This window comes from Rhinolophus sinicus, chromosome 5, assembly GCF_057876585.1.
Source record: "Rhinolophus sinicus isolate RSI-liver-muscle chromosome 5, RSI-T2T, whole genome shotgun sequence".
Lineage (NCBI taxonomy): Eukaryota > Metazoa > Chordata > Mammalia > Chiroptera > Rhinolophidae > Rhinolophus > Rhinolophus sinicus.
Window position 1 is genome coordinate 65,058,122 of NC_142505.1, and position 14,903 is coordinate 65,073,024.

General features: G+C 47.4%; 1 protein-coding gene across 7 annotated transcripts in view; it reads right to left on the reverse strand.

Annotated features, from left to right (window-relative positions):
- EIF4E3 (eukaryotic translation initiation factor 4E family member 3) overlaps positions 1-14,903 on the reverse strand; it is a 109,673-nt gene that overhangs the window by 55,169 nt on the left and 39,601 nt on the right. For all 7 annotated transcript variants that reach the window (XM_074313288.2, XM_074313293.1, XM_074313294.1 and 4 more), the window contains one exon: positions 2,584-2,656. In XM_074313288.2, coding sequence (XP_074169389.1) covers positions 2,584-2,656 — 73 coding nt within the window. The remainder of the gene's footprint in view (positions 1-2,583; positions 2,657-14,903) is intronic.

A 14,903-nucleotide genomic window follows, 5' to 3' on the forward strand; every position in this document is an offset into this window, starting at 1 on the left:
GGTTCCCCGCAAAACCATCCCGGTGTCGGGACCTCCATATACTACAGTCACTTGCGGTGGCCACTCAGCCACCACCCCTGGTGTCACTTGCAAATCAGAGTCAAACCAGTCCCCCATGGGGTTATCAGACCCAACCACCGACAGTAGGGGCTTTTGACCTGCCAGGGCCAGGTCCATTGCTGCTGTTCCCCTGCTTTCAAGCATGTGGGTGCTGGCAGTAAAATGTTTCCATTTCTGCCGTAGCCTGGCTTTAACAGAGTCTCACTTGTGGTAACTTGTAATTGAATGGGAGTGGCATTCGATGTAGCAGAGCTTCTACTGGTGCGGGTCCTCCCTTCCGTGGTCTCTCATTCAGGATTCTCAAGACGTCCCATAGACGCAAGGCCCAGTCACGCATCGTGGGAGGGTGGAGTGTGCGGACAGAGTCCCAGAGAGCAGTTTCCAGGCAGGCTCTCGGCCTCACATGGAAAGGTGCTGGCTGAGGTAGTAGATGGCCATCAGCTGTAACCAGTTAGACAATTAGCCACTGATATAACTGCAACGGCTGCACTGGTTGGTCAGTCAGTAAGTCGAGTCGAGGGAGTCGGTCGATTGACAGGCAGAGAAGTGGACAGCAGGTTGTAGGTCATGTAGAGCCTGCCTCCAGTGAGAGTATAGTGCCGCCAGTGAGACTATAGCGGTATGACTCCCCTACCTATGGCTCTGTGGGTGTTCCTTTTTGGCCTAGCCATATCCTGCATTCTTATGTGGGGAACAGGAGCAGAGATCCCTCAGGCCGCCCCGCATGACAGTCAGGGACACTAGTTGACCCTTACGCTGACTTTACCGTATCTGCCTGTCAGCCCTGGAATCCCAGCCACCACGCTGATGACCAATGTCATGATGAAGAGGAGAAAGTCTAAGTATCTCAAAAAATCAGTAGGACCTAAGAACTTCCATCTGAGGACAGGCTTTCAAATCAAGTGCTCTGAGGTTTATACAAAGCTGCTGGGAAGAGGTGACAAAAATCAAAAGTCACCACAGGGGATAAGTGAGGGGACGCCTTTCCTGGGCTGTGAGAGAGTTTGTCCCTTTGGACATTGGCCCACACGCTGCCTGGTGACGCTGCCTGTACTGGGCCCGGAGAGTATATGCAGCAGCACTGTGATTTTGCTTTCTGTGTGCTTCTGTCATTCTCCCAACTAGGTCAGAAATGGCCTTTTACCGCCCTCCCTGGGATCACACAACTAGGAAAACCAAATTTTCTCAACCAGATATTGGCAGAAGTGTCTGAAAAAAAGGTTCTTTCTGCTACTTCTGCATGTAAAAGGCTGCCTAAGAGACACAATGTAGATGCCAACTATTAGAATTTCTAAGACAGTGAAAGACTTAGGGATGAGAATATATAGTGTTTTTTTGTTTTGTTTTGTTTTCTATAAATGTGGGCAGAAAATTTTATTTAATAGTGGTTTCAAACAATAAGGCTCTTACATTTGTGATCACATAAAAGGTTTTATATTCTAAAACATAAGATTTAGGGGCACAACAGAAAAACTATTTAAATCTGGCCTTCTGGGTGCGGCTGGTTAGCTCAGTTGGTTAGAGTGCGGTGCTCTTAACACCAAGGTTGCTGGTTCGATCCCTGCCTGGCCCACTGTGAGCTGCGCCCTCCACAACTAGATTGGAAACAACTACTTGACTTGGAGCTGATGGGTCCTGGAAAAGCACACTTAAAACAAATGAGAGTTAAAAAATTAAATAAGTAAAATAAATAAACAAATAAATAAATTTGGCCTTCTAGAAAATTCAGGACATACAGTCAATGCAATCATGAAGCAGCCTTATTCTCTCTATAACCAGAAAAGGGGAAACTTGGTAGAATTTGCTTTTGAAGAAAACAGAAATGTAACCAACTAAATAAACCAGTTTTTCTAAAGAAATGTTCATCTTACGAGTTGGACAGAGAAAGAACAGAATTGAGAGTTTATATTTGTTGAGAACCTAGTATGTGTTGGGCATTCAAGCGTGGTATAAATACTGTCTTAATCATCAAAGTAGGTGCTAATCATACTAATTTTACAGAAATTAAAAAGGTTGAGACTTGGCCAATTGAGGACAGTGGAATTTGAACATGAAGTAAGAAACTGCTCTTAGACCTTCCACTTCCATGCTCAAAAGTCCTGCTCTTCCTCTGTGACTGTAACCTTGAATCATCCTGCAGGTGGGTGCCAGAGCCTCTCACAGATGGCAAATCAGAGCTCAGAGAGGGCGTGGCGCAGCCGATGTTTGCATGGGGACAAAGATCCATGTCTTCCAAACCACAGCAGGAGTCTGCTGCTCCTGAGGCTCTGTGAAAGGTTTAGGTAGTAGATAAGTTTTAGCAGGTCACCAAGAAAAGAGCAGGCCACTTGGGCACGTGCTCAGCCACCCTCTGGGGTCCACTCAGTCAAGGGCAGCTGCACCAGAATGGACGTGAGAGCCGTCCCAGAGCAGAATCCTGGGTGGGGGCTGCCAGCACAGCAGCCGTTTTCAGGTTGGATGATTAAATGTCAACATATACACCATATACGAAGTTAATGGGGTGTGCACCTTTTCTGATCTTACCTGTACTGTTTGTACTGTGTAGATTTTCTTCAGATTTGATGCACACTCAGCTGCTGTGGCACCAGGGAGGGATCTAAGCAAACATAGGCAAAAGGGCAGAAAAACAAGTAGTCAATGCTCGCGAACTATTCCACTACAAAGTCTGCAGGTCTGCATGCAGAAGGGTCTAAAATCACAGACCTGCACAATTCAGAGACCTAGTTAGAATTAAAAATGTGCATTCCTACTTTGTGAAGTCTTCGGTTTGCTTCTCCTAAAAATAGGCTTATTTATTCTGTGGGAATTCAGTAGAAAAAATCGGAAATGTAAGTAAGAAAGGCACTGAAAACCTTAAAATCACATTTGAAAAAATACTAAAGCAAACATGTAATAAATAACACGCCTTTTGCCTAGGACTTCGGGTAAAAAACAGTGCCTACTATACAAATGACAATGAAAATGTAGGGTCCTAACCTGGTTTTACGTTTGAAAAACTTGTTAGTTCCCCAGTAGTAAATATTCATGAACTCTTGAGAAACAAAGCAATCTTTTGCCAACTTTAAGAAAACACGATGACTAAAAGTCAACTTTAGTTTCACTTGAATTTGGACGTGTTTCCAAAACATTTGCCTTTAGAAAACACTCAATTATTTTCTCTGGGTGATCTAAACAGCTCTGCTGACCTTTGTGGGCACAATACATTAACTTTTAGTTTGCCATATGTTCCACTAGATGGCAACATAGTACAGGTTTATTTACCAGATAGGCAACCTGCGATAGGACTAGCTTCACTCAACACCATTTCATGTTGGTGACATGACACGGCCTCATCAATCCTTAGAAGTTAAGACTCTCAAATACTGACACCTTTTCTTTCTCCCAATACTGCATTAGCAGTTCTTGCTTATTTACGTTGGGGTCCAACTACAATCAAGCTTAAGGAGAAAATTCATCACTCAAAATAATGCTTGCAAGCCCCATGTCCTTTGGTGAGAAACAAGAGGTTTGCTGAGAGAACGCACTGGTTCATGTCTGATCCACGAGGATCTGGAATCTGTAAAAGGACTGCTCTTTACTAGCCACGGACCCTTAGACACTGTCCCCAGGGAACCTCAAGACGTTAACTTTCTGGATAGTCGATAAACCATTGCACACTGGGGTGTGCACAAAACTCACACACTCAGAGGAAGGGGGTAGGGCAGGGATCACGCCCAGGTGTGTATGTGGGGGGTGAGCACAAGATGGAAGTGACAGGGCTCTACAGGTGACATCCCTGGAACTATGGACCAATGGATGCTCCTAGGGTGTTGAACCCGAATATTAAAAATACATTTCAGAAGTCAGCTCCCTAAGGAAGCACAATTACGGACCTGTCTGGGAGCAAACTAGGGACCCCTGTCGAGCAGGTAAAGTCTGATAAATAAATCTACCTAAAAAGCATGGGTTTACAACCATTCGAGTTGTTTTATAAATAAGCAAACCCACAGTAACCACCACGATTGCAGTTGGATGCCAGACTTGATTTAAGCCTAAAGTACCTGGTGAAGAGCATGGTGGAGAGCGAGGTACTTCCACTGGCTGGTGGTGCCCGGGCCGTGAGGCATCATCACTCCACCCGACTGCTGGGCTGGGCGCTAAAGGAGTGGCTCGGGTAAATATGGACTTGTTCTGTAATGCAGGCTTTTATGCTGGGTTTTTTTTTGGGGGGGGAAGGCAGGGGGGGTTAAATTATGGAAAGACTGTGGGGGGGAATTATTTTTTAAAAGATTGAACTTTTTCTGAAGAGGTTTTCACATAAAAATCTATTGCTTTTATATGAAAATCTATTGACATTTATTTCCTTCCTTTGAAAAGTTTGGCTGACCTCCCTGCTGCATATGCCCAGCACGTACTTCCCCAGCTGGAGGAAGCACAGAGGAGTGTTCCCATGGCAGCAGCGCTGGGCTGCCGCGGGCCACAGGGAGGACATGCACTGTGTACTGCTTCACTTTAAACTGTGTATTTCAAAATTTTACTAATTTTTCAAGTTACACTTCAATTTATTATGGTTTAGAACAAATATAATGTTTTGTATTTCCTCATTTTAAACTGCATATTTCAAAATTTTACTAATATTTAAAGTTACATTTCAATTTATGATGGTTTAGAACAAAAATAATTTGAGTCTTCCTCTCATACAACATTATGTCACCTTAAGCAAATACAATTGCGGATAACACCATTTAAACCTAGAAGAAAATTCAGTGATGAACATCTGCTTTACATGCCTTTTTTAAAATGCCTCTGGTCTCTTTTTCACATTCTAGTGTAGGAGATAATTACACAAAGTCATCTAGGTCCCCTCAGTTTCACTTTTTGGAACTTTATTTCTTCAAAATTTTTTGAAGAAATCTAGTTTCTGGAGTCCAAGAAGGGGCCTTCTAGCAACAAGGACGAGGCAGTGCTTATCGGTGTAAGATAACAAGGTCAGCAGCTAGTATGTACTAGCTACATTTTAGCTAGAGTGCTAAGCGTTTTATCTTCATTACAGTACCGAATCCTCACAAACCTATTTATGTAGCTGTCAATATCATTTCTGTCACAGTGGTGAGCCAGCCAGGGCTTACAGATGTTTGGTAACTTGCCCATGGATACAAAAACCTGATCTGAGTACAGGTGACCTATCTGAGATGTCCCGCTCTTTACCCCTGACTGCTGAACTGTCCGGTCAAGCCATACTTAATTTTTTTAATGGGGTTTTGCAATTGACTCTTGGTGTGTTTTCATCAAGGCCCCAATTTATGCTGAATCCCACCTGCTTTTAATATGAGATAGTGTGTGCACATAACTTTCTTAGGACAGGCTTTCCAATGGAGCAAGGTAGGGAAGGTCCTCACTAAAACCCACAGGCTCACGTTCATCAATAGCCCTCTTCTGATTAACATCTTGTGAAGCTGGTATGGGTGCTTGAAAAGAAATATGGCAGGTTCTACGGAAACTCGTTTTCCTAATTTCTTAATGGAGAGATTGGATTCTGTGATCTTAAAGGTTCTTTCCAGCTGCTAGACAGTTGTATGCATATCCAGGTTTCAAAGTAACAACACAGTGTGGTCAGAACTCCTGATGGCAGTGAATATATGGCTGGGCCAGTGCAAGCCATGCCGCTCTTCCATGAGCCAAATCTGATTTTGATAATCACTGGAAAACACCAAAGTGTCTAAATCTCATGTGTGAACCTCAGACATCTTTAACAAGCAAAACTGGGCCATACCCACAGAATTGATTTTAAAATGGGCAAGCAAGCTGAGATTTTTAAATGATCTGCCTTGTAAACAGGTCAGTGTGTATTAGACTTGATGACTGAAAACAGAACCGAGGAATTGGTCCCAGTTTTCACATTCTCTGAATTATCTCCCACCCTCCCACAGTAGACAGCTGAGCTGAGAACACAGCAATGGATGGAACAGGTTAAGGAGTTTGAATTATTCCACCAGGAGTCTCCCCTCTGGTCTAATGCTATTACTGTAATAATGCTTCCTTTTATTGAGCAGGTATTATGTGACAGTGTTTTGCATATATTATTTCTAACCTATACAGCAGTTCTGCCAACTTGGTATCATCATCCTTACTTTACAGATTAGGAAACTGAGGTTCAGTGAGCATGTTTCTAAGTATCAGATCTTTCTTTGGTTTGCCTGGCTCTGATGTCCATGGTCTTCTCATGGACGAAGACACCTCTCAGTGAAAACCAAGCAGTCATTGTCAGCATGCGTGGTCACACAGAGTTCATCTCATGGCAAATCCCTCCCTCGCCCCTTCTCAGTTACCTGCTCCCTTTCCTTGCCCTCCCCACCTCCCTCCATGATCGGGAGGCGGCAGAAGCAGAGATGCAGGACAGGGGCAGATGCCACCAGAATCCCTGGCAGTAATGATATCCCAACATGTGATACAAGGAACACAATTCAAGAACACATCTTCAGGCCATCATTTTCTGGTGCTGGATATGAGAGGAAGATCATTTACCAAACAAAAGCCATAGATGGGCTGTAGCAGGAAGGCAGGAAGGCAGAGGGATTAAGAGGATGGTCTCTGGAATCAAAGATCTGAGTTCAAGTTCCATCTCTGCCACCTACCAGTTGTGTGACTTACCTGACTCTTCTGTCGTCACTTCCCCTCTCTGAGCACACGGTCCCTACCCCACTGGTCTGCTACTAAGGCGACGTCACCCGGTCCCTAGCCCACTGGTCTGCTACTACACTTAGGCGACATGAGCTAATGCTGTGGAAAGCACTGGCACCACTCCTGGCATCTAATAAGCAGCTGTTGCTGAGGTCATCATCATCATCATCATGGACAGAAGAAAGGGAACAGATGTGAAAGCAATTGGAACTAAGAGACACAAAGCACATTTTCTATATGTGGGACAGAGAGTAAAAATCTCAAGAAGTCTGTGAGGGTTACACACAGAGCTGAGAAACTCCTATACCCATCCTCAGAAAAGCAAGCTCAGGAAGAGCCAGTCTCTCGGGCGTAAGGCCACAGCTACAGTGAGGGCTGCCTCTGCTCAGACTCGGCCAGCAGAGAAGCTTGATGTTAAGGCCAAAGTGGGAAGCGACCCTGCCAAGTCTGCCAAGCAGATGATTAGCATAAAGATGTCAGGGGAGCATTTAATGGTACTTAAGAACAAAACTCCAGCTTTCTATTACTCCTGTGTATCTTCAACTTAATAATGGAATAATAGGAAATGCAGCTTCGGATTCTCTGAGGAAAACTGATTAAAAGTCCTTTTTACTCGTGGAGTTGGTTTTGATAAGACTGCACCAATTGTTCTACTTGAATGGTTCTGAGGTACCTGAGCACCACATACACGCGAACATTTAATGTGCTATTTATAAATCATCTTTCTCTACTCATTAAAGCACATTCCTGAGAATCTCAAGCCAGAACTCTCTGAGCTCAATTTAAGTCTGAAATGCTTCCAAGCATTTCATCCTCCTTCTTACTCAAGAAATACTTTCTGGTCCCTAATAGCGAAAAAGACTACCCATCATGTGCTACATGCATGGTCTCTGTTCATCCTCACGAAATACCACAAGGGAAATAATGGTTGCAACCCCACTGTGACCTGCCCACAGACACACAGCTGGATAGTGGCCGAGCTGGGACTTGGACCAAGATTTCTCTTAGTCACTAGCCTAAACTGATCATTCCCTGCGTGACCACTACTCTGCGTGGTGTCACTAACACAACTCTGAACAAACACAGTCCCAACTCTCTTACAGCTTGCAATCCTCAATCTGATGCTCCAGCAGTCCAAATGTGCCTTCTCCATGAAACCCCTCCTTAAAGATATGGTTGCTGCAAGCTAACCTCGTGAATAGTCCACTAGAACTTTATAAGCACCTAAGGAAATTACCTAGCTAGCTCTCAGCGGGCCACGGCACCACTCACTAGTAACCTGGATACGTGGAGATGCTTCTTACAAAGAAAAGAAGCTGAAAAGTCTTCCCCAAACCCTGCCTCCATTTGTGCCACTCAAAGTGTGCCTCAGCTGACAGCTTCACCTGGGAGCTTGTTAGAGATGCAGAGTTTCCAGGTCCCTCTTGACACCTGCAGAATCCCAGGTGATTTGTGTTTAAAGTTTCACGTGTGCTGGCCTATGTCATTTAAATCAAGTCACCATAAGAAGTGCTAACAATTCAAGAATAAAAGCTAATGAACTATAGATAGCATTGTAAGAAAAAATGTAAACATCGCTACTCTAACAAGAATGTTTTTCATCATTCAAAGAAATCATCAAGACTGTTTTCATTAAATGTGAAGGGCAATCCTAAAAGGCACTTAAATATGGGTTTTAGGCAGGGCTCTTGTCTTTCTCTGCAAATTGTGAAGCAGGAAGTCTTTGGCTTAATTGTCTCTGATGACACGGGCCCCTGGTTTCCTTCTTTGTGAAATTCAGCGGTAGGCCCAGGTGACTTCTCATGTCTCACCCAGCTCCTGTATTTCAGGATATGAAATATGAGAGAATTGTTTCCCGTTCATTGTTCCCACTCACAGGGAGGCACTGTTCAGGGGGTTAGGGAGACCAGGGCGTCACACCGTCCTTCATTCAAATCCTGTTTCTGTTCTGCATTAGCTGTGTGACCTCAGCAAGGGACTTCTCTGGCCCCAATGTTTTCATTTGTAAAATGCTGCTGATATGTCCTACGTCAGTATTGTGGGGATTTGTGGGTAATTCTGTCCAGTACCCAGTCCAGGTCCTAGCACACTGTAGTAGATGGTGATTAATACTAACAAGTTAAAGTGGAAAGGGGTGTTTAAAACTTTGTATGTGGTAGAGTTTATCCAGCTAATGGAGACACATGCCCAGTGCACATGCACACAATAAATGGTTGATGAAAAAAATGAATGATGACAATCCTCAGCCTAATCTGAGAGAGTATCTCATTTCAGAGAAGAGAACCAACTTAAGGGGAAGACTGTGTTTCCTACGTAAGAGCCAGTCTTCCTGTTGCATTTCCTGACATCAGGCTCAGCTGTCCGAGGGAAAATCTGCACAGGCCCAGGTATCTGATGAAGGGCATCCCTTACACACCATTCATTCCCATAGAGACGGTTTCATTTTAATCGCTTTTAGCTAGATGTGTGGCTTGTGGTTATACCAGCTTGCTGTTTGAGAGTCACATACAAAAATGGTCCAGGGCCTATTATTAACATTTAATAACGCGTCCATTAAAACCATCTACATAATCTCGATGCTTTATTTTTGCATGTGTATTTGATTTTGACTTTTTCCTGCTTCCATCTATTGTCACTCCAACCCTATGAGGTCCTTGGTAGTAGCAACTGGGACTCTTTTCATCTTGATATGTAATTAACCTTCAGTCTGTGGAGGTTGGGTAAGCGAGAGGTCTAACCATGTTAGAGCTGACAGAACTAAGGAAGACCAGGTGTGCAGTGCTTATCATGCCAGAACACTAGTCTTGCCAGCTGTCTTAGTTTTGGAAACAAGGAAATGGCATCTGCAATATTAAAAGAAGGAAAACATGTTTCTGAGCAGTTGGTGCTGGGTAAGAACTAGTGACTTCTCTGAATGATCATGCTGAGGGTTGTCAGTGCTGAAAGCCACACCGACAGGCAGGCAGACTGGGGGTCCCTCTTCAGGGCCTTTTCCTGCCTAACCTCCCCAGAAGCCTTGCCCCTTACAGAAGACAAAATCCTGGGCCTTTAAGAGAGCCTGTGGGTTCAGAAAGGTAAGAATGGGGCAAAAAGAGATGGCAACCGCAACCACCCTCCCCTGTCAACCACGGCCTTCATGCAGTCCCTGCCCTCCCTCGTCCCCAGGAGCCAATCTATGGACAAAGAGGGCTTGGGATCCTCTCTGTCAAGCCCAACCCCGCCGTCCCATAGCAGAGCTGTCAGGATGGCGTACAGGACTGGAATGCACCTGAAAGCCTCATGCCCTGCGAGGCAGGTCCCTCTAGAACTCGGCACCTCCCTGAGCTCGTCACTGATGCTACTGAAGCACATGGCCTGGGAGCCAGCCATGCTGGGGCCCAGGTCCAATGCTGTCATCTTTGCCTTCTCAGCACCTAGAATAGTGACTAGCAACTAATATGCTCCATGAATTTGATCAATAAACAGAACAGTAATTCTCAGGTTTTGATCCCTAAAGCATTTGTGACAAATGCCCACTCTACCCCAGGGGTCTAAGTCTGGACAGGGTTGGAGCCTGAACTTGAAATAAGCACTGCCAGGTGATTTGATGTAAGTGAGAGGGAACTACACTTGGAGAGACACTGCCTGGGTGGGGACTAAGCCCTGGTGGGGTGGGCTGGTGGGAGGTGTACAGGATGATCTGCCGTTATGACTGAAAACACTAGAACACAAAAACTCACAAAGCGCCTACTCTGTGCATGTTGATGTGCACTCCTGGGAGTCAGACGTGAGGTAGTTAGAGCTCACAGTCAAGAGGGCTGGACAGAAAAGGAATCAATGCTCCTTACATCAAAGGCGGGGGGCTTAATCCTGGGCCAATGGCAACTGAAGGACAAGGACAGCCTCAGCATTTTAGCAAGGCCTTGAAAGATGCATGGGCAGCTTCTAAGTCAGACAAGGGGAGAAGGGCACTGTCATATGGGGTGTCATGCGGGGTCTCTGGTCCCGCTCCCCACATAAGAACGCAGGATGGGGTGAGGCCAAAAAGGAACACCCACGGAGCCATAGGTAGGGGAGTCATAGCACTATGTTCTCGCTGGCGGCTGGGTTGCTGTGCAGACAGAGCCCCAGAAAGCACTTTCCAGGCTCTTGGCCTCACATAGAAAGTTGCTGGCTCAGGTAGTAAATGGCCATCAGCTGTGGCTGGTTGGCCGTCAGCTGTAACCAATGAGCCATTGGCCACTAATGTAACTGCTGTGGCTACGCTAGCAGAAAATGGCTGGCAAGAAGATGGTGGCAGATCTAGCAAGTGTGGATTGCAGTTAGTATGGTGGATTGCAGCTAGCGAGGGGAGTCGGTCAGTTGGCAGAAAAACGACAGCAGGTTGCACATCGTGTGAATCCAGTCTCCAGTGAGACTATGGTGGTGTGACTCCCCTACCTATGGCTCCGTGGGTGTTCCTTTTTGGCCTCACCATGTCCTGCGTTCTTGTGTGGGGAGCGGGAGCTGACACCCTGTATCACAAATGGCTCAGCGAGCAGGATGTGGTGTCGGCTGAAACCCTCCGGAATGTACTGGAGCAGTTTACACGTATAAAAGCTCAGTTTCGTAAGCAGAGTGCGGTGCCGGCCAAAGCTCCCCAAAGGGCGGTGGAGCAGTTTGTGTGTAAGAACACTCAATCACAAGAAGACCAGGAGGAGCGGCTGCTGGAGAGCTGGATCCCCGTGGAGGGGTGGGAAGACGTGGACGGTTCCCCAACCAGCTTAGGACGGAGAAAGTGAAGGTCGTTGTGGCCTTGTGGGCTGGGAAGTGCTTGCTGAGGCCCTCACCCCCAGGTTGGGGAAGACTTGGAGCCCTTGCCCTGCGGAGGGGGCACAGATTGTGAGGCTCACAGTCCTGGCGAATGACTGTGGACTATGGGGAATGGGCTCCATCCTTAATTTAATGGACCCCTTGACTGTTTGCTTGGGAACACACCACCATGTAGTGGAACTGGCAGATGTTTGCTTTTGTATCTCGACCAGCCACCGTGGAGAATATGTGAGAAAGATTGGCTGTGCCCAGAAAGAGTGGTGGTACCCTGAGAGGCCCTGGCTGTGCCCAGGAAGTCTGGCTGAGTCCAGAGAGAGTGGCAGTGCCCTGAGAGCCCTGGCTGAGTCCAGGAAGTCTGGCTGAGCCCAGAGAGAGTGGCAGTGCCCTGAGAGCCCTGGCTGTGCCCAGGAAGTCTGGCTATGCCCAGGGAGAGTGGCAGTGCCCTGAGAGCCCTGGCTGAGTCCAGGAAGTCTGGCTATGCCCAGAGAGAGTGGCAGTGCCCTGAGAGCCCTGGCTGAGTCCAGGAAGTCTGGCTGTGCCCAGAGAGAGTGGCAGTGCCCTGAGAGGCCCTGGCTGTGCCCGGGGAGACTGATGGTACCTTAAGAAGCCCAGGAAGTCTGGCTGTGCCCAGAAGCACTGGTGGTGCCCGGAGAAACCCTGGCAGTGTCCAGAAAGCCTGGCTGTGTCCAGGATATTGCATTTACCTCCAGGCTCCTTGCACAGGGCCCCTCGCGGAAGACGCTTGTTGCGTAGATTGTGAGGCGAGAGCATGTAGGGGTGGAGTGTGGGGACAGAGTCAGGAGTGCAGTTTCCAGGCTCTCGGCCTCACATGGAAAGCTGCTGGCTCAGGTAGTAAATGGCCATCAACTGTGATTGGATGGCCGTCAGCTGTGGCTAGTTGGCCGTCAGCTGTAACCAACGAGCCATTGGCCACTAATATAACTGCTGTGGCTAGGCTAGCAGAAAAATGGGGGCTAGCAAGAAGATGGTGGCAGATCTAGCAAGTGCGGATTGCAGTTAGTACGGCGGATTGCAGCTAGCGAGGGGAGTCGGTCAGTTGGCAGAAAAGCGGATAGCAAGTTGCACGTCGTGTGAATCCAGCCTCCAGTGAGACTATGGTGGTGTGACTCCCCTACCTATGGCTCCGTGGGTGTTCCTTTTTGGCCTCACCATATCCTGTGTTCTTATGTGGGGAGCGGGAGCTGACACCCTGCATCACAGTTGGAGACACAGGAAGTAGGAGCCACACGATCCACAACCTGCCGTCCACTTCTCTCTGCCAACCAACCCCACTTGCTAGCTGCAATCCGCCGTGCTAACTGCAATCCACTCTTGCTAGCTCAGCCACCACCTTCTTGCTAGCCCCCATTTGCTGCTAGCGTAGCCACAGCAGTTATATTAGTGGCCAATGGCTCACTGGTTACAGCTGACGGCCAACTAGCCACAGCTGATGGCCATCCAATCACAGCTGACGGCCATCTACAGCCGAGCCAGCACCTTTCCACGTGAGGGCGAGAACCTAGAAAGTGCACTCCTGGCTGTCCCCACAGGCACCAAGCAGGAGAAACCAATCTCAGAGGCTGGCAAGTCCATGGTTTATCCAGGAAAAGGGCCGTAGTCTGCTGTTACAAGGGAGAATAGACAAACCAAGTGATAGTTTGGAGCTGGGGAGAGGTAGGTGACGAGGCCAAAAAGGAAGTGGGTATCGTATTAAATATAGCAGTACAGAAGTTTGTACCATAATTTGTAAGTCTATGGTTTTCACTTTTTTTTAAAGCTGGGACATGCTTTTCTCAAATTAAAGCAGCCCATTTCTAAATACAAACAAAAACAACAAAACTGATCAGAATTGCTGTGGTGAAAGTCAGCTGGAGATGCAGAATCCCACCTGTCTGGTCCACACAACTTGATGATAGAGGCACCATTAGGTGGTGAGAGACGAGCAGTAAAAATCCACTGCTATGGCAGAGAGGGGCAGGGGAGTTTGTGAATGACAAAATCAGGTGTCTCTTAGAAGGCTTCCCCTGCTAGCTCAGATGGGGATGCTTGGAGGAAGGGAAGAGTGTGGGAGCAAGCAGGTCAGTGAGTAACTGGGGCCTCTGCAGGGCGGGATGTGGAGAGGAGGGGCTGACTTAGGCTTGGAGCAGCTTCTCCAACAGTGAACCAACAATATGAAGCTCAGAACTGGATGAGGAGAGTATTTTAGAGAGAAGAGCATTCAAGGAATAAATGGAAGTCTCAACTTTGAGAAACTTGGAAGGGTGTTAATGTTACTCAGCACGTGGTAGGTAGTGGGTGTCCCGGACTTGGGAGAGAGCTTAGCGCCAGAGATGCAGATTTGCTAGTGGTCATCAGAGCAGCAAGCCGCCCTGGGGAAGGGAAAGTCACTGTGGGTAGCATTCAACACCCCCCAAAACATTTAGCGTGGACTTGTGCTAGGTGCTGATCTAGGAGCGGAAGGCAGAGCACTGGGAAAGAACCCTGCGAGCTTACACCGTAGTGAGAGAAGACAGGCAGGTGGGGCTAATCCCATGAGGAAACAAAGCCAGGTCACACCGGGAGTGTGCTGCATGTGTGTGCCATTTTGTGTCAGTGGTCGAGGAGGGCCTCCCTGAGAAGATGGCATTTGAGCAGAAACCAGAAAAAGAAAAAAGCACAAGCACATAGCAGATCACTGAGGGAAGTGCGCTCCAGGCAGAGGCACTGATGGTGGCAAAGGCCCGTGCTTGCCATGATGGAGACAGAGCAAACAGCCAGTGAGCTAGATGGGCATGGGCAGGAGGGAGAGTGACAGGGAGAGACAGAAGGAGAAAGGTGTCCTGGGCGGGGGCAGGGATTGCTGCAGAGTCTCAGGGGCTATTAAAGCACTTGGGCTTTTGCTCTAAGGGAAACAGGGAAGAGAGAAGTGACATGCTTTAACTTAGGTATTGAAGGGACCACTTTGGCTGCTGTGGTGGGAATGGACTGTAAGCGGTCAAGGGGAGAAGGAGAGAGAGCAGCCAGCATGCTCTTGCACTCATCCAGGTGAGAAGGCGGTGTGGTCCAAGGTCTAGGGTGCAGGAGGTGACTATGAATTGGATTCTGGATATACTTTAATGGTAGAATCAATGGCATTTGTTGAAATGGATGCAGGGGAGAAGGACAGGAAAGAAATGGGGGAGATGAGGAGGAGAGTCACAGATGACTCCCAGATTTGGGAGCTGAGCAGACAGAGGATGGAGTTGCTGTTAACGGCTCATATCTGAGATGGGTCAGATAGCAGGGGGTGAGGTTGGGAGGGAATTTGAGGAGGTGGTTTGGCACCTGTTGAGTTTGGATGTGTGTCAGACATCTACATAGAGACAGAAGGAGGAGCCCAATGCACAGTGCAGAGTTTTGGGAATCACCAGCAC